The sequence below is a fragment of the Erythranthe guttata genome, chromosome 6 (genome assembly GCF_056151865.1).
Source record: "Erythranthe guttata isolate IM_541 chromosome 6, IM_541, whole genome shotgun sequence".
Taxonomy (NCBI): Eukaryota; Viridiplantae; Streptophyta; class Magnoliopsida; order Lamiales; family Phrymaceae; genus Erythranthe; species Erythranthe guttata.
The window spans coordinates 17087486-17111744 of record NC_142538.1 but is presented as its reverse complement, the minus strand read 5'-3'; the positions used below and the strand labels follow the sequence as shown (position 1 = coordinate 17111744).

Genomic DNA, 24259 nt, shown 5'->3' with positions numbered 1-24259 from the left:
AAAAAGGAGAAAAAATCACTACCGAAATTCAATGATAAAGTATAACTTAATTTTTTTTGCTTGATAAAAGAAGAAAAATATAACTGAACTATTGCATCAAGCGTTAGAAGAAGCTTTCAAAAGCTTCTGATGAAGCAAAATTTTCATCGACTATAGTGATGCTTCCACCAAATTATTCCAACCTAAACATAAATATATTCCTTACTTGCACTTACCGATACAAAATTTACTAAACCCACCCCCGAAAATCTACACTAAGAACAGATGCAAGAAAGTTTTCTATACCGGCAGTTTTGGTTGAGCTGGTGCTGGAGTTGGCAGAGTTGCGAAACGATCAGACGTATTGACAAATCTGAACCGTCGACAAAAAATGGGACGAAACCGATGCCGGGAAAGAAAAAAAACGATTCAACGGCACATTTCATCCAGTGAAAAGCTTCCGGAAACTACCGTCCTTTCTATCTCTGGTAGTTGACTCAGTCAAGGCAAGAAATCTCCGAATCCCAGTTGTGGCGGCACCTCTCCCAAGTGCAGCTGCTCTTGCCACAATTTCTTCCTTCAATGGAATAATTCCAGGATTATTAGCTTGATTAGTAACCACAGGTGCGCTGACTGTAGTTGGGGTGGTTGGCTTCGTAACCGTAGCTGGTTGGTAGGTCCCAGCTCCACGTTTGTTGTAATCGTCTAGTATGCTTTGTTGTTCAGTCCTCTTCAGGCCCTGCAAAAGAATGATAAAGTGAAATAAATAGCAGATAATTTTCGTTTTCCAGATAGAAAATCGTATAGAAATGTCACAGTAGACTCTCATATTATTGTTGATTAAGTAACCGAAACGTAAAACTTTTACATTCATATATCATGTATGCATTATAACCAATAATAACTCAGGGCCTCTACTAGACTCTAATAATATTCTAAATTAAGCAATATATATATATATATATATATATCGTGTATATATTCTAAAGAATGAATTTCTGATCCAGTGGCAAAATAACAAATTCAATATTACGATTATGTCACCTTGAGGTCCAGAATTCGCTGGAACTCTGAAAGGGTACCCTCAGGCAGCAGAGCACAATATGTATCTGCGACAGAGTCAACTGCGGACAAAATGACCTGTTTAACAAGAAACGGGGACGCGTTTTCAGGTAAAGGTATATAAACACATTTTGACGGGGGGGAAAAGAGTTCAGTGCAAAATTTAGATCAGACCTTCAGCAGTGCTTCAGCTTTGCTCATTTCACGAGTTACAAATTTTGAGTAGCCAGCAGCTGCAGATTTCTGTTCAAAGCAATAAATGTAGTATAATAATCATAATCCGAGACCGAAGTTAGTTTACTCCCTATAAATTGTTAGCTTACCTGCTTTCCGAGGGAGGGGATATCCAGAAGAATCGTTTTTACAGCTTGTGTATCCAACAACATCTGCAAATTGCACGACAAGTATAATGTATGACTTACACAAATAATATATGTAAATGTATTTTTATATATTTGAACAACTATATATCCATAGGGTCTTCTGATTTAATTGCAATACTATAGGGTCAAATTAAGGGTAACAATTTTTTTTTAAGACACAGAAAGAGTATAACAGTATCAATACTTGTTGTGCTCCTGTTTCCGATATCTGCTTGCATTTGAATATATTGAGGTAAAAACGTGGACCGAGATTTGACGCCAGCTGCAAAAGTTAATATAAGTATGAGCATCGAATCAAAGACAAAGTACAGAATAAGTTCACAAAAGCAAAGAATTTCTCGTCATGGTTATGTCTAAAAGTACAACTATCAGCACATGCGGTTGTCCATTTTCTTACTTGGTTTACTCTCCACTTAATTATTAGCCATTCTTATCGTCTTACCGTGGTTATTTCTCGACAATTAAACTCAGACTGAACATATGAGAAGTGGAAATACATGCATATTCACCTTATCAAGAAAGAATTGGAAATATATAGGAGAGAGAAGGCGTCCGAGTACAGGAATGCTAGCAGTGAAAATTGTATTTATGCCATTCACATACCTGCAGGAATATCCATAAAGTCAAAAAAAAAAAAAAAAAGGAATAGGATGTTCAGTGGTTAACATATTCCGATTCATATTAAGTCATCTTACTCCGATTGGTCACCAACACTTTCAAGTGTACCCCAAGGAACGCGTGTCATTGCAGCCATTTCAACATCAAACTTAGTTTCTATACCGTGCACAAGAGTTATCAATGCTTTTGTTATAACAGCTGAGAACTCATCCTGAACAATGCAGCAAAGTTACATAATGCATGTCAACAAAATTGGAGGTTGGGTGGGTGAGAATTTCTACCTGTACTTCGGACATATCTGTACTCTCTGCAAACTGGGGTTCGACTATTTTACTCACATTTTCAGCCAATTCACCTGACTGAAGACATAGAAAGGGAGTTAGAATAAAATAGACAGTCGAAAGAAAAAAAAAAGGATAAACAATGAAGGATACAAGAACTGGATTAGTTATGACATCATCTCGTGTTTATTTAGTTTATATATGAAAGTTTATTGGAGTCATATGGCAGATAACTATTAGAGTCATTTGATGTTGGATAAAGATATATGATTACTTAACGGAGGATGCAATTTTTTGGCTGCAAAAGACAATTCACCAATTTGCGACAATCTTGTCATTTGGAAGAGAAATTTTGTAGTATCAGACATACATCTTTCGAAGATCACAGTAATTTAAGATGTCGTGCCGTTTTTACAAGACTGAAATTTTATTTCATCATAGCAGATAATTAATCATCTTAGAAAACCAACCGTCGTGTGGCAATATTCAGCTGTGTTGACAATATAACAGATCACACGTTCGTCTCTGTCAGATGTCTGTATAAAATAGCCAGTTAGTGGAAAAACTAAAAATAAATTTAAAAAAATTGCCTAACAACATAAAAAAAGGAAGCAAGAAATGGATACCTTTATTTGACCATCCATTCCTGTGGCTGCTGCTACGATTCCCGTCCCACTCTTTGGCAGTCTAGCATAAAGCTTTGTCGCATATGCTTTAAGAATTCTTTGGAATACCTATTACGGGATTTTAGAAAACGTAAAATGCAGCTCAGCAGATGGAAAACCTTTCTATAGATAATCAAATTAGAACATATAAAGTGGGTCGAAAAATGCAATCTAGAGTCTGTTTTCTACAATACATGAAGAATCATACAGTGCCTAGACATATATGCATTGCACTTCAAATCGACAATGTTAAGAATGTAAGAAGTTCGTATAAATTTTGAAGTCAATCAATCAAGCATGAACATTATAAAGGTGCCTATCTAATGCACAGGGCTTTTCGGCCTGGTTCATTAAAATAAAAAAAAAGTATGTTACTAAAATGAAAACCAGTACAAGTATCCTAATAGAAGTAAAATATCTGATCCAGGCCGAGCAACTACGAATGGAAATGGAAAACCGCACCTTGAACAAATTATAGAGTGTCTGATTTTTTGTCAAAGCACTGCATCTCTTTAAGCTCCTCCGAATAATTAAAAAGACCTTCATAAAATGACAAGCAATATTTTCACCAAGTCAATGAAGATGTAAAATATATGGTAAAAAAGATCAACTGCTACAAAAAGTATTACTTCCAAAATGTTGCATAGCTGCTTCATGTATTAATGTACTTACGGTAATATACACTCCATAAAAACACAACAATAAGATATATTATTAAGCATATGCATCCACACAATATCTATCACACGGTATATAAAACGCAATGTGTTTCATTTGTTACCTGCATGCTGCTAGATAAAATATTAGTTTGACTCCCTTCTTCAATATCCCATGTCTCTTCCTGCATCGTAAGATATAAATGCATATTAGCGCCGGAGATTTTTCAACCACTTACATAGTGCCGAAAAGTCGTAGCAAAGCCACAAACCTGGACAAGTTTCTCCAGATGCTCCATCAGGGTCTTCTCTTCCAATTCCACGTATACCATCAAGTAAGGTTCAAAGCATGATGATATGATCCCTCGAAAGTTGAACTGGCACATAAATCAAACCAAAGCAGTCAATATACATCGGAACCGAGGTAGAAATAAGAGATATAATAAAGCTGTAAAAGTAAATGACATTTTTGGTTCAAACCATTTTCCAATTACGATTACTCAGAGCATCAATTATGCAATGAATGTTTAACCACATTGTTCAGTCGCCTATTTAAACAATGAATGTTTATATTAACTAGGAAAGATGAAGAAAAATCAAAAGTTCTAAAAGCGGAGTATTTTAATTTGCTGCACATAAAGTTTTGCATAAATATCAGTTGAGAATCTGACTCATTTCAAATGAGGAAAACATGCTCTGCAGCCCGCTGAATTATCTAGTGCAACAGAACATAATTTTTGTATTGAAAATGTGGAGAGAACAAAAGAAAAAACGTCATAGTAGAATTACTAATAAAGGTGATGCCATGCATAAGTTGCTGCCAAAATATACAGATAAAGGAACTTACCCCAGCCCCAGGCACTGACAAATCTTTGTTGCCGTCTTGATCCTGACAAGGAAAAGAAATATCTCAGTTAGCCAGAAATAAGATGCAGCCAATATAACTAACTTGGACAAATCTGTGCATTGACTAACTATAGTAACTATACAATCATATGCATACCTCATTCTCGTTTCCATTGTGTGCTGCAAGCTTCTTCTCGTACTTCTTTCGAATGTCCAAAATAGTCTGCTTGCTATTTCCCATGTTATTTTCCCCAATATCGCTTCCTGATTCTCTGCCACGACTTCCATCGCCAAATTTTTCTGCTAATTCTTCCTCGAATTCCAGAGTCCGTTGCAATGCCTGAACCATCCCATCAATTTTAGGAGGATCGCAAAGGTAAAAAAATGGTCACAAGCAAAGCTATCATAAAAGATACTGGAAAAAGGTTCCTTTAACCTAAAATTAGTTGATTACTTGATTTTTGCTCCAAATTGCAAAACATGCAAAGACACATTTAGAAACTGTTAAACCTCAAAGAGAGTTTACCAGCAATAATGTTCCGACATCTGGCTTTTCATTAAGATTGTTAAGGATTTCCACAAGTTGTGCCCTGAAGAATACAGACAAGATAAACACACATTACTATATCATGGTATTATGGAAATCTTTCAAAACATTTTGCAGCATTTCTCATTAATGCAGATCATGGTTAAATTTCTATTTTACATCTCATAAATATATAACATTTACTACTAACAATATTTCCGGCAGTAACCACAAAGCTATAAGTCTATGATGGCTGATACAGTAAACAAAAGTTAAATAAATTCTCATGTACAATTATTTGACTAAATACTATCACAATGATCAAAGAATCGCCTAAATAATAAGAATCAAAATTTTAAGCTTTACACTCAGCCAGAAGTAAATCACCAACCTTGTCAACTTACAGAACTGGATGCAGAGCAGATATGAAACATGCCATTGAGGTGGGAAAATTTTCCAAATCTCTTCGTTGGTCCGTAATCGACGCTTGATCCAAGCATACCTTCTTTCTGCTTTATCCAGCTTTGCTAATTCTGTTGAGAATAGAATATAACAAAAATTCAAAATCTTTGTCGTCAAAGTCGAGTTAGAACAACATTAATTACCAGACGCAATAGTCAATATATTAGACATACCAGCTCCCTCAAAAATTTGTTGATACGATGTAAGCTCCCTGCTGCAAAAAATCTTTACTAACTCTTCCCTGACTGATGGCTCCAAAGCATCAACAACTAGGCATGCATCTGATAGCTGATGCAGTAAAGTAGTATCTTCTGTCTCTTTCCCTGAACCTAAGCTGTGGACAAAGAAGAGATGGCAGGAAATTTAACAGAAAATCGATAAATGAAGGGTAAAAGTAAGATGAAACATGATGGACAATGCACATATCCCATTAAAAGAAGTTCTACCCACGTACGAGCTTATAACCGGGTCATTTAAACATAGAAATCTAAAGAAGCTTTACAGAACAACCTAGGAAAATGTAATAAGAAAGTAGAGAAGTGAGAAAAAAGATAGAAATACAGTATGAACCAGACAGAAAAGTATGAAACGGAAAATTAAAGCCCAACATCAGGAACTCATCCATAACAAGATAGAGTAAGAATCATGACCGGGTGTATAAATTCACTCGACGCTGAGAACACTTGTTTTCTCCATTGATTGACATCCATTAAATATACGGTTATTATGGTATGTATAAAGGTCTCGTATTTCACATCTTTCAACAATCTTCTCAAAATTACAAAATAAAATACTTGTTGAAAAAGAATGTCAGAACTTAAGAACAATACGTCAACAGATCTAGACATTCTGGTACTTAAACAACAGACTAGTATATAGAAGCAACCAAACAATTTCAAGATGAGTAGAAAACAGCCTTTCGGTATTTGAAGCAATGGTATAGAAAGAGCACTTTACACACCTAGAGAAATCTGAAAATACATGTGACTTTAGAATTGTTTTGATGCTCTTAAACTTGTCCTTAAGATCTGTAATTTTCGGAATATCTCTATAAGCTTCAAAATGGCTGCATAATTGGTTGACAGCCTGAAATGTATGAAAAATCCATATTATCACTGAAAAGAATATTCATAAATAAACAAATAGCAACCAAAAACACTGAAAAAGGTTCCAGTTTTCAATTAGCCACATGAATGTACAACTACATAAAGAGGGAAAAATGGAAGTGATAAGATTCACTAATAGCATATTAAACAAAAGTTTAAAAATATAATTGATTTATAAGTGTAAACTATGATGCAAGCCAGTTGAAAATAAATATAATCCAGGAAGACATACTCGTATGAAGTCTAAACTTACATCACAGAATGAAATAAACATTCCAACATGATATGCTTAAATAGAGTAAATTGCATTTAACAGCGGGCTAGAAATAAAATACCACTTGAATGCTTTAAGGTTAACCGTTAATCTGGCAACTATATAAACAACTTGATTAAAATAATAAGAATAAGCAATGAAGTTCAAATATATAGAGCACATTAGTTTGGGGATAACAAGCAGTATAATAATGCAAATGATTCATGTTTTCACACGCATATGATAAAATTTATGTTTCACTTGATAATCAGCCACATGATTTATATACAATTTCGGTTTACGTACGAAAATATACATTTAGTTTTACACATGTTCAGAGATATAAATACACATGGTTTACCCTCCATTCTCCACCTGAAATACACTACCTAGGAGAGAAGCTGCAATAGTTTAAAGAAGATTGGACATAGTGGTATAAATTAAGAACAAATTCACAGACAAATATGCTTTTAATTCAAAATATTAAGGGCTTGATTAAGGCCTTAGATTAATGTTAAAATAGTGATAAAATAAGCAAGTAAATTATAACTAGAATATAAAATGGGATGCAAGCCACTCTACGCAGTTATTTATTACCTCAAGCTGTGCAGCTGCCTCCTTATATTGTCTTTTAGAAGCCATAACTTGGAGTTGTTCTACAGCAGAGACTGTAATACAAAAGAAGGATAACATTATCTCTTTTTCCTAAATCAGATGAATATCATTAAGCACATAATTTTTGATATATTGTTTCAATAAGTTAAGGCATGCTTGATTTCTCAAAAGAAAAAAAATGTTCATGAAAAAACTGATGTTACTTTAAACATATCGTCTGTAAAATATAATGCTAACACAAAGGACTTCAAGAAGGACTACCTGACTAGGTTTTCATGGATTTTCTAGAGTTACGTCGATCAGCCAAAGATACCAAGAAGACAAAAGGTTGGCAAAAAGAAAAGGAACAAACAAAACTGAATTAGCAAACCATTCAACAAAATTCTTTATTGTGTGGAATTGAACAGCAACTTCTCAATTACCGAAGTTAATAGGCAAGCTAAAGTTATCGCAAAAACAGTACGGCTTACAAACCTAAATAGAACAGGTAAACTCTATTACAAGATAATCGAGAGTAAGACCGCTAACCTAGCATGGTAAGACGATGAAGAGCAGTAATTGTTGTAGTTATATGCTTCTTTGCAAAATCCAGTTTCTTAATATCACGGCATATTTCCTGAACCATTGTTTCACTTTGCTCAGCTTTGGTTTTTATTGCTTGAATTTTAAAAATGAGTTCCTGGTTCAAATGATAAAATGGATTAACTTAAAAAGAGCAATCAGAATCTAAAGTTGTTGGAGAAAATGACAACGAAAATCACAGGAAGATAAAGACATATATGCAAGGAAACCACCAAAGTCCTCAGAAAGAAAAAAAAAAAGAATTGTAAAATGAATAAGCGAACCTGAACTGCATGAGTAGCTGCAGCAAGATCCTCCCGGGCCTTCGTTCCTGAATTACTCTTTGAAAGAGATAAGGCGAACAAGTCACTAAGAGGAAAATATTGCCAAGTATCAAAAGACATGAAAATTCAGACTAAACACAATCATTCATCCTATCTACAAAATAATAACGGTAACCAGACATACTAAAGAAGAAGGATTTAACAGAATTTCGACATCCTATTTCAACCAGCATTTTTCTTGATGTATTTAAAAACATTGCATGACACTTAACCAATTAAAGGTGGTAAACGAACAAACAAAAATACGATCACCGTACAACTGTTATTGATCATATGAAGCACCAACACGATAAAACATTAGTTTTAATATTTAAACCCATAGAAAAACTAGCAAGCATAAACTCCAACCTGCTGACGGACAGCTGTTAAAATCTCTGCGTCCACTTTACGAATTTCACTATGTATTTTCTGCATAAGGGGCTCGACACCGGATAGAGATGCCTCTGCATGTAACCATCATCCACATTGTTAATTAAACATTTTTTTCTTCTTCTTCCAAATATAAATTAAAACAACCCCTAAGTTTCAAGAAATGATTTCATGCATAATACCAAGACAAATTCTCGAAGCACGCATTAGAGAATATTCGACCAGAGATCATTCTATTTCAATTCGTTCACAAATCACAACCTTATTAGGCACACTAAATTCGCCCCAATTTACGTGAAACTATGCCGCTATCCGAATTTTCAAACCGAAAAGAAAATGAAACTCTTAATTTTATAATCATAAACCAAAGTCTGCTGGGCTGGATTCAGTAACAATAAAAAAAAAAATTTAAAAATTAAAAAAAAATTAAAAAAAAATCCTACTGAGTAATGAGTACACAACGTTAATATAAAAAAAATCGATAAATTCGAATCGATATCAACCGACGGACTCAGGCACAACAATGTATGAGTAAATCATAACCTGTGGGAAACATCTGGTTGATGTAATCCAGAGCATTCTGCTTGCCGGCTGTCGCCATTGTTTCGTGATTAAAAAATCTGAAAAAATTAAGGAACAATTAAACAATAATTCAGTCAAAAACGCGAATGGACGAACTCAGCATTGGATTCCGGATCGGTGAATTTAACCTTGCGATTTCTACAGTAGGTTCGAATTTCAATGGGGTGATTTCGCACTTTCTACGATCAAACAGAAGAGAAGAAATGAACGACCTTTTCAAATGGTGGTGAGATCAGAAAAAAAATATATATATATATTTTCAAAAAATTGTAAATATGGGGTTAATGTGATATATTTGTTAAATTATGGGTTCAATGTGAATTATTTGTTAAGTTAGAGTATTATGGATGGTAATAATTAGGGCTGGAAAAAAAAAACCAATTACCATATACCATGGTATATCAAACAAGAATTACCGAAAGAACGGTTACCATTGTCTACAGTACGGTACTAGTTCCGTACCATTAAAGTATGGTACGGTAGTGGTATTGTGTTTCTAATACCATGGTAATACTGTCCGTACCGCAATTTACATTCTATAATCCGATTAAGACATTTTTTCCGATATTATGTTTTGTAATTCTTATTTTTCTACATAGAACCTTATATAAATGGCAATAATTATTTTTACCTTGAGTTAATGGTAGTGTATTTGTTTTTGTTTTTTCAATACCAAGTGGAATATTGTAATTGAACATATATGTTCTGTTAAATGGTCTTTTATGTTCCCCATTGCCAACTAATTATATTATGGGATAATTAGCAAGAACCCCCTCATCTAGGAAAATGAGTTAAGAAAACACCCCTCCTAAAAATAATTAGAGAAAACCCCCTTACCTAATATCCTACCCAAATATTACTTAATAATTCTCAAACCACCCTTATTAGTTATTACCATTAACCCATTGCCGTTCACTCTGTTTTTTTTTTCCTCGTCTTCTCGTCTTCTGCCGTTCTCTCTTCTTCTTTTTTCGTCTTCTCTCTTCTCTCTTCTTTTCTCGACTGAAATTCGGAAGAAAAGCAAGACATCGACCGATGGTGGTGGTGGCGGTGGAGAGTGTTTGTCACCGCCTTTCGCCGCCGCGTGAAGGGTGGTGATGGATCTGTACTTCGCGGCGGTGGTTTCCACCGACGACGTTGAAGATGATGACTGAATCGTTTCTGTTTTTTTTTCTTTTTTTTTGAACATTGAAATGTTAATTTGTGTTTTTTTGTATGAATTATTTAATTTATTGATTTTATTCTTGTTAGGGATTGGTTGAATAGTGTATTGTGGCAGCGGTGTGGTGACGATGGGGAGACAGATTTAAGGTTTTTTGTTGGATTGAGCGGATAACGGCGCGTGTAGAGAATTTCGCGCAGGTTGAAACCTTAATCGACTATGTACATATTCATAGTCGATTAAGCTAATCGACTATGTTCTGGTAGTCGATTAATTAAGGTTGATCGACTCCAATTTTTTTTTTTAGTTTTTTTGGATTTTTCGTTTATTGATTCCAATTGTATAAATCAATTATAATGTTTGTATATTTTTTGTTTTTGTAATATATAGGTGATTTTGCATTTTTTCGCAGTTGTGATTTGTTATTTTTAGTAGCAGATTCTTAATCGACTATGCGCTGGTATCGATTAAGTTTGATCGACTCCAATCTTCTTTTTTTTTTTGGTTTTTTTGTTTATTGATTCCAATTGTATAAATCAATTATAATATTCTTATATTTTTGTTTTTTTGTAAAATATAGTTGATTTTGCATTTTTTGCAGTTTTGATTTGTTATTTTTAGTAGCAGACTTTTGATCGACTATGCTTCATCATAGTCAATTAATAAACCTGATATAAAAAAAAATTAAAGAACAAAAAAAAAAATTTAAAAATAAAGAATTTCCTTAATCGTCTATGAAGCACATTCGATTTAGGACTAATCGACTATGCTTCATAGTCGATTAAAAAAACGGAAAAAAAATTAAAAAAATTCGCGGAGCGCGTGACCCAGTGATGAGGTGGCGGGCGGGGTAAAGCTGGAAAACATAATAGATGAAATTGGAACTGGGCTTTTCTCAAATGGTCTAAAATATTTTGGGCATATCCCCATTAAAAAAAGTAATGTGGGGGTTATGTCAAAGAACCCCTTATATTATATTTGATGTATGAATATTTTTTTTACCTACATGTATGTATAGCATTGGTAAAGTATTTATTGTATGTAATCAAGTACAATCAAGTTTCTAATAAATACCTAGTTGTTCTATTAAATCACACTTACATTACTTTGGTATGTGTTCTCGTTTCAATAAAGGAAATTGTGTCAAATTATGTTAATTATTCTCGATTATACACCGGACCTTATTAGAAAATAAGACACACGAGTAACTAGAACTATTTGCAATTGTGATTTGTATACTTTAACTTTTGATGTATCACCAAGTACGGTAGAGTACCACGTACCTATTGTACCGTAACGAAAATAACGGTATACCGAACATTGGTATACTGAACTTTTTGGTACGGTAATGGTATGAAAATTTTCAATACCGCAATGTACGGTAGGTACACGGTATTGAACCAAATGTTTGGCAACCGTACTGAATCCACCCCTAGATGGTATTGATGTAAATTATATTGTGAGGGCATTTTGGGTAAGAAACAAGGTGATGGACTTTTTTGTAGGACTAATTTTGGTCTGGATAGAAGTGCATATAACTTATAAGTTCGTCCTTCTCCATGGAGTTATATGTAGAATTCTTCCGATCCAAAATTATTTGAATATAGAGTCCTATTTTCTCATTTCGATTTTTGAAGTTCCGATTTCTGATCCATATTAGTTCTGAATATTCCAAAATAAGGATTGATATTTTAGCTTATCCATCAATATAAAAAAAATAGTGGAGTTAATCAACCAATCAAAAGAAATGATTTTGACATATAGAAAAGCTAAAATTCAAAATTTCATAAAAGGATACTTTGGTGTTTATAGAAAATATTTATTGAAATCTCGAATTTATTAATTGGTATGTAAGGATTAATTTGACAAAAATGAGTTATTTCTATACTACACTCGGTGAAGACTACACCAAGTGATTTCTTACAGTTGATCTACACATCATTGTGGATGTGTGGGTATATGTTTTATGTATTTTTGTATCATTTTATTAACAACCTACCCTTTCCAAACAATAGCACAAATTCCAACTGTTGGTTGTCTATTGTCTAATAAAGAGTTAGAATACTAAACAAACAACAAATCTCCAAACCAAAAAAAAGAATAAATCAATACAAAATCTCTATCGTCGTTGTCGTTATCGTCGGAACCTCGTAACGGCAAACGGGGCAGGTGTGGCTAGTCCTCAGCCACTCCCGGATGCAATCTCCGTGAAAATAATGCCCGCACGGCATCGAATAAGCTTCGTTGGAAAATCCCTCCAAGCAAACCGTACAAGTCCCGAAACCGCCATCTTCGTCGTCGTTGGAAGAAGAATATTCCGCCACCGTCCTCTTCACCAAGACCCGATCAATCCAATCCTCCGCCATATAATTAATATCCTCGTAAAATATTGGCCCGTCGGCCCCACTAACAATCTTGAATGGCCAAAGCTTGTCATATGCGTCAACAAATTCAGCTAAATTTGAGGCACATTAGACTAACATATAAGTATTAATAAGCAATTATAATTTCATATTCTACATAGTCAAATAAGCATATTAGATACATTTAGGTTAATTGTTTGCATGTTAGACATGAAAACTTACCATATGAAATTTTACATATACATGGTTTTATAAATTTGATACCTATGAATAATCAAATGAAACTTACCATATAAAATTAAATTACACTTTGCTAGATATATTCATTTATAGTGAATTATAAATGAATAAGTCTACTCCTATTTATAAAACTCCACTTCATGGTGATCATCTTGATCTAAATGCTATGATTAAGTTATACGATCTTCTATTAAATATATACAAATAAAGATCCTCTAATGATCTATATATTAATAGAAGGATTCTAGAAGATCTTCTACAATCAACTACTATTGCCTTAATTGGCCTCTCTTCGTCTTTGTCGAGCTCGAACTCATTTTGAGTTTTTTTTTATTATTAATTTTTTCAATAATTTTTTTTATTTTATAATGAAAAATTTTATAAAATAAATAATATACAATAGTTATATATTTTTTAATTTTTATTTTCTTTTTATATTATTATTATAATATTTTATATTATTATGCATTATCTAAGTAGTATAGCTTTGTTTCTATTTAAATACTAGTAATGTTTATTATTATAGACCATTTACTATTTAGTTAGTCAGTAACTAAAAAATAATTCTATCTTTTTTTAGTAATAGTAATAATATATATATATATATGTGTGTGTGTGTGTGTGTGTGTGGGTGTGGTTCGTAATTTTGCTTGAGCTTCAAAACATGAACCGCGACATGCTATGTTGAGTCCGTGGATTTTGTTTATGAATAATAATGTGCGCGACTCAATTTCGTTCTACTTAGCCTTGACTTGGGCTTAACTAAAAATCACACCGGATAATTGAAAAATGTTATATTTTTCTTACAAAATAAAATTAAATAAACTTTTATCACAAAATTATTCGATTGATAAATCTTTTACTCTAATTGGTGGGAAATGGAAATGTTAGGTATAATATTTGGAAGAAAATATGATTTTCAGATAACTTGATAACGAAATAGTTTAAGGATTTATTTTTTCGTAAAATATTTTTTTGTGATAAAAATATAATTTTTAAATACCACTAATAATATTAAATTATCTTTATTAGATTTAGAAACCACATGAGGTGTATTATGCATGATATATTGTGTTTCGATGGTGCAAAGTGCTATTAATTTGTTTTGAGGGTGCAAAGTGCCAAAATGATATATTTCAACGGTGCAAAGTGGATGTGTGGGTTAGATTCTCTTTTTTTTTTTTATAATTTTTTTTAATTATTTGTTTAAGTAGTGTTAATAGTTAATTGGGCGGCGGGGTTGGATGTGTGGGTTAGGTTTTTTTTTTTAATAATTTTTTTTTAATTATTTGTTTAAGTAATGTTAATAATTATTTAATGATGTTAAATGAATGTTAATTATTGTTTCAATTTTTTTAATATTAAAAATACTTAACATCAAAATTATTGTTTTAATTTTTTTAATAAATATTGTAGGGATATTTAATAAACAATACTAAATATTTAAAAAGTTATTTAAAAAAAAAAATTTAATAGATGTTGAAGAGAATTCTTGGAATCATAAATTTGGTACGAATATGGTTAATTCGTGTTTGCTCTTGAGTGGTTTTGAGAGAATGCCCTAAGGGGAAGAGGTGATAGAGAAATAATTTTATAACGTTAGAGAGAAAAACTTTTTAATTTACGAGTATGATTCAGTAAATTTTAGTGCATGATTTAACACTGCCATGTATGTAATCTATGTTTTTAAACAGTAAATAACACTTAACCTCCTTATTGTTTGAACTTTGTGTGCATAACGCTGTTATATTTTCAATATAGCAGATAACCCGTTTGCATTTTAATATAAACATATAATCCTCTTCTACTTTAAAAAAATTCTTCTTCTAAAAATACCTAGTGGCTATGTGCTTATATTGAAAATACAAGGAAGTCAAGTGCACAAAATTCAAACTAGAGGGAGTCATGTAATTATATTGAAAGTACAAGGGTCATGTGTGCAAAGTTCAAAACACAGAGGGGTTAAAGTGCTATTTACTCAAAATTAAATAACCGGACTTTATTTTCCACCTTCTCCGAGGATCGGAAATTCGCTGCCTCAGAAGTACGCATTCTTATGCTCTGCTGTGAACAAAAAGCTCTGCATGCACACACATTTTACACCGCAAAAACTCACACACACAGCGAATATTGAGGAAGAAATATGGGTGGAGTGAGAGGGATTCTGCTGGACTCCTCCGTACTATTGCCCTCCGCCGGCGATGATGTAAGTGGAGATGCCGTCCTCCGCTCCGGCGCCGATTTTCTGCTCCGCAAGCTACTCTACTCCAAAATCCAAACGGTAACATTTTTTTCCCCCAAATTTATTTAAATCCGAAATCGCTATTATTATGCAGTTAATGTTCATTTTGAATGCGTCAAATTGGTTGTTTCGAATGTAAAATTTGTTTGACTATGTAAATGAGAATTTTGAATTTTGAAACCCCAATCACATGCCTCTAGGAGCTGATCCTTCGTTCAGAAAATTCGATTTGTTGGTTATTTAATTTTTTTATTTTATAGATATCTTGAATTAATCATGCTATGTACTGTTCATCATTCATAATACCTTTGTTTCTTTTGTCTGAAAATAAATAAATTATTAGGTAAAAGTGAGATGTAATCCCCAAATTTGTAAGATCTCCGAATAGTTAGTGATGTCCCTGAATGAATCTGAGTTGACGAAGTTTACGGCACTGTAGGGCAATTTTAGTTTTTAGTTATTAGTTCTTTGCATAACAAGGTGAAGAATCAGTTTGGACATATAGATTATGGTTGAATTTATGGGATGTGCAGTAAAAAAAATCACAATTGTGCTCTTATGTTTTATTAGGAGGGCTAATATCCTTTGTAAGCACTTTTTATTTATCTTTTAATAGACATAGTTTTTTTTTGAAATTTATAATATACGTAGTTTTGATGGCCCAAGTTATCTACAAATTTTGCAGGGTATATCTCACGAACAGGATCTTTCAAGTCCAAATGTGAGGTTCCTTTTTTTTTTTCCCCCTTTTTTTCTGTGCCGTTCGTTTATCTTATACTAACTCAAAGGGGATCATTTATGCTGAGTTTAATTTATGATCAGATAGATAATCTGTCAAGCAGTGTTGAGTTTCCTAAGCATTCCCAGTATATTCAAGCGTCAGTTTAAGTTTGCATTTTCCCATATCTGAGGAACACTTTTCACTTTGTAAAGCTTAACTTGTAGAGCAGAATGGCAAAAACGCAATAACTTATGTTTTCGATCTAATTTGTCCAGGTTTAGTCTGCATTTCTTTGCCAGACCAGAAAAATGTCTAGCCATTTAAAGTATATTGTTCAGAAATAGATGCTATATGTTCGGATGTGTTGAAGTTCATACGCTATATAGGAATTTGGAGTTGTAGCGTAGTTTGCAAATCAGTTGCTAATGGTCCAACCTCAAGGACAACAGCAGTCTAGTTTCTTTATGCTCTTTTATGTGGTAAAAAACTTGATTATAAGCGATGCAATATAAAGAATATATAGTTATTCAAAAAGAGTAGATCTTAAATTGTGAAACGCATTTAGGAAAACATGAATGCCTTAGTCTATGATGGTGTTTGCTAAATCAGCAGCCACACATAATTTGGCCGGGAGATCAACTATTAATAATTCACATTTGTCATTTTCTGATGTTGTGCAATCAAGGTCAATCTAGATTCCATAAATTTGTTAACTCGTGCGAAACATCCTTGTAAATTGTTTATCTCGAGCTTTATTGGTTTAACGATTGCAAGAGTAGGGAGCTTGACAACCCTCAGTATTCAGATCTTTGTCTATTATATTGAACTTCTAGCCCTGTTTTGCCTTTTCTATACCCTTGAACATTAAAACATTTTTTTCAGTTGGAGTCTCTGCTTTCTATGGATGCATTAAGCTCACTATGCACGTAACATCAGTTGATAGTTTTATTGTTGGGTTTTGCTGGCCAAGTGATATGTGTGTAAAAATTTGACTTCTGACCAGAGTATTCCTTTGTGTGCGATTATACACTTCACTAATTTCTTATCAATTTAATATTATGTTGAAATTTAAAAAAAAAATAAAAAAATGATGACATATTACCTGCTCAAGCCAAATAAGTTCTCTAACTAAAATTTTAGGACAATTCACTTGTTGATTGATTCGTTACTTGTAGAATAGGTATACTGGATTTACGTCATTGGGTTATCATTTTTCTTCATAATGCTATCGCTGCAATACCAATTGAACAATGAAGAAACTAAAATTGTCTTTACTTTTTATAGGAGTGTCTTCTTCAAGAGACGGCCAAAACCTACACGTGCCCTATCTTCTACTTGTCACTACAGGATGATATTTCAAGTGAGGTTTCTCGAGTTTGGGAGGACAATGGAGGATGTTTTATTCATGTAGTTTCTAGTTTCAGGGAGGACCTCTATCATGGTTCTGGCTGGTTGAAGGTTATAGTTGGTAAGCTGCACTAGTTGCTCAACTCATTAAAGAAGGCATGAATAAAAAAGACAAATATTCTTATTTCTATTAAAACATGACCCGGTCCTTAGGAAGTAAGGGGGTTTTTCTATTTGTAAAATAGTGATAAGTCAATCAACACTTTTGAACTCTCTTACCTTGCTAATGCTGCAATGTAAAAGTGTCTTGTGCTGATAAAAAGATTGCTGCAAATTAATTGATGTGGTAACCAATAAGCATAAGCTATTATATAATCAACAATAATTGAAATAAAGGGTTGATATCATTCTTAAATTGGTAGACTTAAGAGGAACAGCCAAACAAAGAAATGCCTTATTTTATTAGACCATCTCTCTTGTTGCAGAGTTATGCCACGCCATCTTATATCTTGTATCTTTAATCTTTTTACAGGGTCTGCTGAAAAAAGACCATCCAACGGTAAGCATTGCTACCTTCCAAATCTGTGCTAATAATTGTATTTCTCATCACTGTTCATAAGATAATTCGTTGTCCTTTTCTATGCTATTTGTTAAGGATGTCTGTTTGGTAAATCTTAGCTTCATCAAGCTGTAGAAGATTAGTTATCTGCTAAAACGAGTTGTACTTCTGTACAGATGTTGAATATGTTGTTGCAACTGGGATGTCGAGCATATCTATTCACAAACTTGAAGAGCTGCCTCTGTTAATCTGCAATTTGAATAAAAAGGTATTTGTGGGTTTTCCCTTTCCATATGTTATAACCTTTGCCTTTCCGTGTGTAGTTTTCGGACTTTTGCATCTGGTAAGGTATAGTGAAGTTAGTTTCATATGTTAACCTTTTGTCCTTGAAATGAGATATATTTGAACCTGCGTATTACATCATTTGACCCAAATATTTAAAATTCAAGTGATCCTGGGTGAAGTTTAAATATGCCAAATGTGTTAGGACACGGACTGTTCATTATAACTATAACCATGAAACTGACCGGACACAGTCCCATGATTTACCTTGTTTAATCACCATGAAATTGTTAGATTAGGATAAGGATAAAGGATCATGTGAAGAGTGATATATTCAGTATTAAAGAGCTAATGCCTGTAGGATATGAGTTTGGTATCCTTATTGCTGTGTTCAGAATTGTTCGTATTCTCAGTTTTCTTCAGCATTATATCATTTTGTAAAACCTTTATCATTGTAAGTATTTGTACTTCCACTCTTAGTTTTTTAATTACATTGATTATGCTTGTTGATATTCTCGGTGTGCTCTTACATCTGTATTTGAAAGGGATACTGCAACTCATAAAATCTTGCAACCTTGCTAAGTAGCTGATTCTCTCAGCTTTGAGAAGCCATCTGACATTTTCCAGCCCTCAATCCCGAACACTAATTTATCTGGGCATATAAACATTTTAATGTTGCCTTTGTAAAATTTGTTTTTTTCACCAGTACGGACCAGTTAGATAATTCGTGTCATTTTCCTAATACTTGCTCATTTATAATCCCTGAATGTGATTTGTTGCATTCAATAACTTCCAAAATGTTTCACTGTCGCAGGCAATGGGTAAAGAGGCCTTGACAGTGGGCTATGTGATGAAGCCTTCTCGAGAAGAAGATTTTGCAAAGGTAATTTTGTCAGGCAAATGCCAATTATTTTTGCATTAATTTTAATGGCTTCTATGACCTGTTTGAAGTGATTCTTGACTTGTTTGTTGATAAGTCTCTATACTAAGTTCAAATTTAATACCTCCAGTTACTTTGGTGGATGTCAACATAAGATGATATGAAGGATCATTTTGACAGCTAAAAGTGAAATCCTGAATTCCAGATGGACCTTTGACATTGTAGCTTCAGGCATAACCTTATTGCATGAAACTGATGAATTATAACTTAGAGCCTGTGGAAGATTGTGCTATTATTGTTTTAGTTATGTTAACATAAACCTATTCTTTTTAGAAAGAACTCATTTTTTTAGCATAAAACCACAGGAAAGACAAATGAAATGAGCATCTAAGAGAAGTTTGTTTTGATGACTTAATTTGGTAGCTCTTGAACTCTGCTATAAGCAACGTTGTCTTGACTGCCTCATGAATCATGAATGATGAGTTGCTTGCCAGAAATCAGATATTCTTACACTGTCTCACATTTTGCAGAGAGGTGCCTTTCCGTTGTGTCCAACACAAAACGGACTGATATTTTTGCCCCTCAATTACGGACTTCCCATGTCATCTCAGTTGAAACTGGTTGATGCAGTTCTTCATAAGGCAACTGATGAGATTTTGGCTATTGACATGGATAGTCCTTCAGAGTTCAGTGACAGAGTTACTTTTACAACAAATCTGCAGGAGTTGCAAAGGTAAATCTGAAATTTTTACTTTGTATTTGTTGTCTCTAGTGTTTTGTCTATTTGGCATTGGCATGAATGGATATGCTAGCATATTGATATCATTTGTTCCGGTAATGCAACATAAAAAATCTGGTTGCTTTTGAAACTCTCTATTCTGCCCATTGCTTGTTGGTTCAACTCTATGTATTTTAAACTTTTCTTTAGCAAATTTAGTTGAAGTTTTATTAGCTGATAGAGTCTTGCTCACATTTTTTATATAGATAGTTTGTTGGAGAAACATATAACTGTGCATGATCTTTATGCTAAGAGGTATGTTCTGTCATGCCCTAGCATGCTGAAGTCATATAACAGGATCTACTTCCACAATATATGGATATAGGACTCCTGTTATGACTTTTCATGATATATGGTTTTCCTGGGGACCTTGGGTGGTCCAAGATCAACTTACAGAGTTATATCAGTTGCAGCGCCGTAATATCGGTATTTAATCGCGCTTCCTAGATATAACTTATAAGTAGATTACATGGATATTTTTTGCAACAAGGGCTTCTTTTTTTCAGAAATTATAATTCTATGCTTAAACATGGTGTGAAATCTGACATGACCCTTCGTACATCTTCCTCTGAATGCCTCATACTCTTGAAATTGATGAACTTGAGTTGATACATGCATAGCTTGTGATACAGAGAGGGGTTTTGATTTCTCTTATATTTTGTTTGTTCTTGTTGATCAACTATCCACTAGGTGCCACAAAAAGCAGCTGCTGTCCTTTGCCCTCCTTTTTACTGCCATTCTTTTTTACATTTTGCAACTTACCAGAAAAAGTAACTGAATTGATTTTAGAAAATTCAATAGATATGAACAGAAGTATTAGGGAAAACTTGCAATTTGATGTGTTCAATCCTATTTTTTGTTATGGTTAAGAATCTTTGTTAGACATATGCCTATTGCCTTGCAGGAATATCAAACTCCAGCTGGATTGTTGTGTAATTGACCCATTTAACAACATTTTCCCTATATTAGATCGGTTGAAAATCCAGCAGATTCTAATTGGCCTCGAAACTGTCAACATTCAAGGTCGTCATAAAATCAGGGCTCCACATTTTCTCAAGGTCAATTATCATAATTACATCTCTTCTGTGATGGCATAGAATTCATTGATTGAGAAGAATCCATCCATGTTTTGTCTATATCGGACTGGAGTCTAAATGCAGCATATTGTTTCTTTGATTCTTCACCGATTAAAATCTCTCCGGGGATAAGAGTTGTTGAAACGAAAATGTATATATTAGTGTAAGTTGTGAGACCAATAGCCTTCTTATATGCAGTTGTGAGACCAATAGCCTTCTTAAACTGAGAGGAAATGACTAAACAAGGTTGATGTTAAATTCATTTTCTCTCTTCTTATATGCAGCTTCAAATAAGCATGAGTTTATATTTAAGTTAACTATCCTCAATACGCAGATCAAAATTTCCTTCTTTCACGTTCCAGTATGTGAAGGACAACATATTTCTGTTTTTGCTTCTAAAGGTGATATTATTCTCCAATGTAGAGATTGGTCCTGTAACATCTTAGTTAGGCTGTTGTGATATCCTGGACCGTGTAAAATACTGATGGAAAGAAGATATTTTTGTGTTCATTCGAGTTTGCCTTATCTGTGCAATTGCACATTGTCATTGCTTATCTTATATTTCTTCTTGTGATCAAATTTTTTTTTAGTTTTATTTACTGTTCATTTATATGAAGGTAATTTCACTAATCACAAGAAAAGAACATCTCCCCCCTAAACTTTATTAGCATTTCAGTTAAGCTTATTTGACTCCGCACTGCAGGTTGATAGCTTTGACGAGCCCAATTTGGATCAAAGGCTAGCAGAAGCAAATTTGTCTTTGCCAAATATAGTGAAACCTCAAGTTGCATGCGGTGTATCTGATGCTCACAGTATGGTATGTGTGTTTTGATTAAATCTGAATTCATAATCAAGTATTTTTAAATCTTTGATTCTTAACTTCTCAGGAACTAAATGATTAACTGTATTTTTATTTCTTTTAAGAAATTCTTCCAATGTGATGGTTTTCACTTTTTTACTTTAACCTTTTCCATTTCCAGGCTAGTAATATTTTTACATTTTGTCCTTGTGACACATCTGTTCCTTGTGTTAAGAAACTGCTTGTCTTACTACTAAACTCTAAAGTATCTGTTATATTTTGCTAAGCCATTGCTTTGTGACCACTTAATCGAATCTATTGTAGTTCATCTCCTCGTATAGTTATTTACTTCCTTAACCTTATTTTGGACACAAGGTTTACATATTTTGGCGGATGGGATTTTAAGCATTTGGTTTGTGTCTTAGTCTCAATTGAAGTAATGACCAAATGTTTGAATGGCTTATTTTACTTGATTGGGTGTTTATTAAGAAGCCGCCTAGCTGAACTGTGAAAAGTATAACATGATGATAAATTTGGCGGAGAGGGAGTTTGATTGATAATTAATTGTACGATCAAGTATAATTTTATAATACAATCAAGTCAAAATAAACTGTTCTCTGTACGCAAAGTCGCAAAATGATCAACCAAGTTATGCGGCGAATTTTAGTTGCTGGGCCTTATTAAGATCCGGCGTGACCCTGTTCATTTTCTGCATCTATGCAAGAATATTTTTAATTTTGGTACTCCGGCAGCTTTCGTGATGACTTGTTTAGAAGTTGAGGTCTGCTTTGATATTTGTTGCAGGCAATTGTTTTTAAGGTGGATCATTACAAGGATCTCAATGTTCCTCTTCCAGCAGTTGTGCAGGTCAGGGACTTCGATAAGTCACCGAGCTTTGTTAAATAGAGTTTCTTTACTTGTGATCTGATTTTGGCTTAGAGCAGCCTCCAATTACATACATGAATTTTGCCTTATTTTGTTGGTGAAGAACAAATAGACTGAGTCGCATTCATATACCTTTCATTTCAAGTGGAATTATCAATTAATCCCCACGCTAATTGTTAAGGGTTTTGGGTGATAATAAGACCTAAATATGCTACCTACGGCAATGTTGGCATAGTATAACTCTTTTCTTTGGGCTTCCATATAGCATGATAACTGTGTCATCGAAGTCTCTGTAGTCGGCAGTTCATCTACCGAATTATCTTCTGCTATATTGGCTTCCCTGAGAACTGCACCGTGAAATGAAATTTATTTGCAGGAATATGTTGATCATTCAGCTGTGCTTTACAAATTCTATGCCTTGGGAGGAAAGATTTTTTATGCAATCAAGAAGTCTATACCAAATGCAGACACTTTAATGAATTTATTTGCGGAGAAGGGACTGAAGCCTTTACACTTTGACAGGCATTATGTGTTTCCTTGCTCCTCCGCTTTTTTATCACATTATTGATTCTGATTTTTCCTTTATGGTATTCAGAAAAATGACGAAACTTTTGTTTTTTCTTTTTTTGGCAGCCTAAAATCTCTTCCTGTTGCTAAAGAAGGACTTAGTGGTAATAGTAGTCAGGTTGATCTTGAGCTTGTGAATGGTGCGGCAGATTGGCTTAGAAGAACGCTTGACCTTACTATATTCGGCTTTGATGTTGTTGTGAGTGGCTTTCAAATTCTTTTAAAAAAGAAAAAGAAGAAAAAAAAAGAAACTAGTGTTGTTCAATTTATCATTGAATGAAAACATTAGCTCTTTGATATATTACAAAATACTGCAGAAATAAGAACTAAAACAGAAAAATAAATTAAGTTAGTAAAGACCGAAAAGACAATCTATATTTGTTTATTTATTTATTGAGTCCTATTCCATATGAAGTCCTATCATGATTAAAAAACGAGCTCTTACAGTATCTGCATTTTGTAAATGCCAGGTTCAGGAAGGCACTGGTGACCATGTTATTGTGGATGTGAATTACCTGCCATCATTCAAGGAAGTTCCTGATGATGTTGCAATACCTGCCTTTTGGGATGCTTTGAAGGAGAAGATAGTTTCAGGAAAGAGCAAACAACCTACAGAAACCTTCTAGTTTTCTTTTCTAATTTTCTGATGGATGCTAGTTGATGTTAACATGGAATTTTTAGTGATTCTTCTTTGACATCTTTTCTTTGTTGCCTGTCTACCAGTATTACATATATGGTCTTGTAGTCTTTTATACTAATTTAATTTAATTCTGTAATATGGTGATTTTTACGAGAATACATTTGCTTTGCTTTCTAAGAAGGGCCCTTTGAGTAATATATGACTTTTGCTGTGTTGTTGTATGTTTACCTAACAAAATGGGGCAAAGATGCAGAATGGTAGTCGGTGAAGTAGATTATATAGTCTGTTAATGGAGTAAATCAAGGGCATCACCTGATATTAGAGATGCAGTAGAGAGTGCCTCCCGATCTAAATCAGCTAAAACAGTTTCAGAACTAGTAGTCAAGACAGATCAAGATTCAGTTTAAGCA

At 33.6% G+C, this 24259-nt stretch overlaps 2 protein-coding genes across 7 annotated transcripts; one reads left to right on the top strand and one right to left on the bottom strand.

Moving 5' to 3' along the window:
* Window positions 1–35: 35 nt before the first annotated feature.
* Window positions 36–9817, bottom strand: LOC105955676 (vacuolar protein sorting-associated protein 53 A). Of its 5 annotated transcripts, none has more exons than XM_012979450.2 (25): window positions 9437–9817; window positions 9270–9346; window positions 8706–8800; window positions 8298–8354; window positions 7981–8131; window positions 7435–7505; window positions 6440–6564; window positions 5652–5812; window positions 5408–5549; window positions 5017–5080; window positions 4648–4830; window positions 4492–4533; window positions 3917–4021; window positions 3770–3829; window positions 3451–3528; window positions 2950–3057; window positions 2794–2859; window positions 2324–2401; window positions 2120–2253; window positions 1934–2027; window positions 1609–1686; window positions 1365–1427; window positions 1216–1284; window positions 1024–1119; window positions 36–718 (listed from the first exon to the last, which is right to left on the bottom strand). In XM_012979450.2, the coding sequence occupies exons 2-25, from the start codon at window positions 9325–9327 to the stop codon at window positions 422–424; spliced, it is 2475 nt and encodes an 824-aa protein (XP_012834904.2). In that variant the 5' UTR covers window positions 9328–9346; window positions 9437–9817; the 3' UTR covers window positions 36–421. The 5 variants fall into 5 exon arrangements, with proteins under 5 accessions (XP_012834904.2, XP_012834905.2, XP_088676139.1 ...); XM_012979451.2 differs by having other exon boundaries at window positions 8298–8382; window positions 9437–9530; XM_088820013.1 differs by lacking the exon at window positions 7981–8131 and having other exon boundaries at window positions 9437–9536.
* A 5204-nt stretch (window positions 9818–15021) lies between these two features.
* On the top strand, window positions 15022–24046 carry ITPK4 (inositol 1,3,4-trisphosphate 5/6-kinase 4). Of its 2 annotated transcripts, XM_012979456.2 has the most exons (13): window positions 15022–15354; window positions 16001–16036; window positions 17321–17504; window positions 17916–17942; window positions 18119–18210; window positions 19039–19107; window positions 19635–19837; window positions 20787–20940; window positions 21662–21775; window positions 22562–22624; window positions 23019–23164; window positions 23276–23408; window positions 23680–24046. In XM_012979456.2, exons 1-13 carry the CDS (start codon window positions 15217–15219, stop codon window positions 23833–23835), a joined length of 1515 nt encoding a protein of 504 aa, XP_012834910.2. In that variant the 5' UTR covers window positions 15022–15216; the 3' UTR covers window positions 23836–24046. The 2 variants fall into 2 exon arrangements, with proteins under 2 accessions (XP_012834910.2, XP_088676138.1); XM_088820012.1 differs by lacking the exon at window positions 17916–17942 and having other exon boundaries at window positions 15050–15354.
* Window positions 24047–24259: the final 213 nt, after the last annotated feature.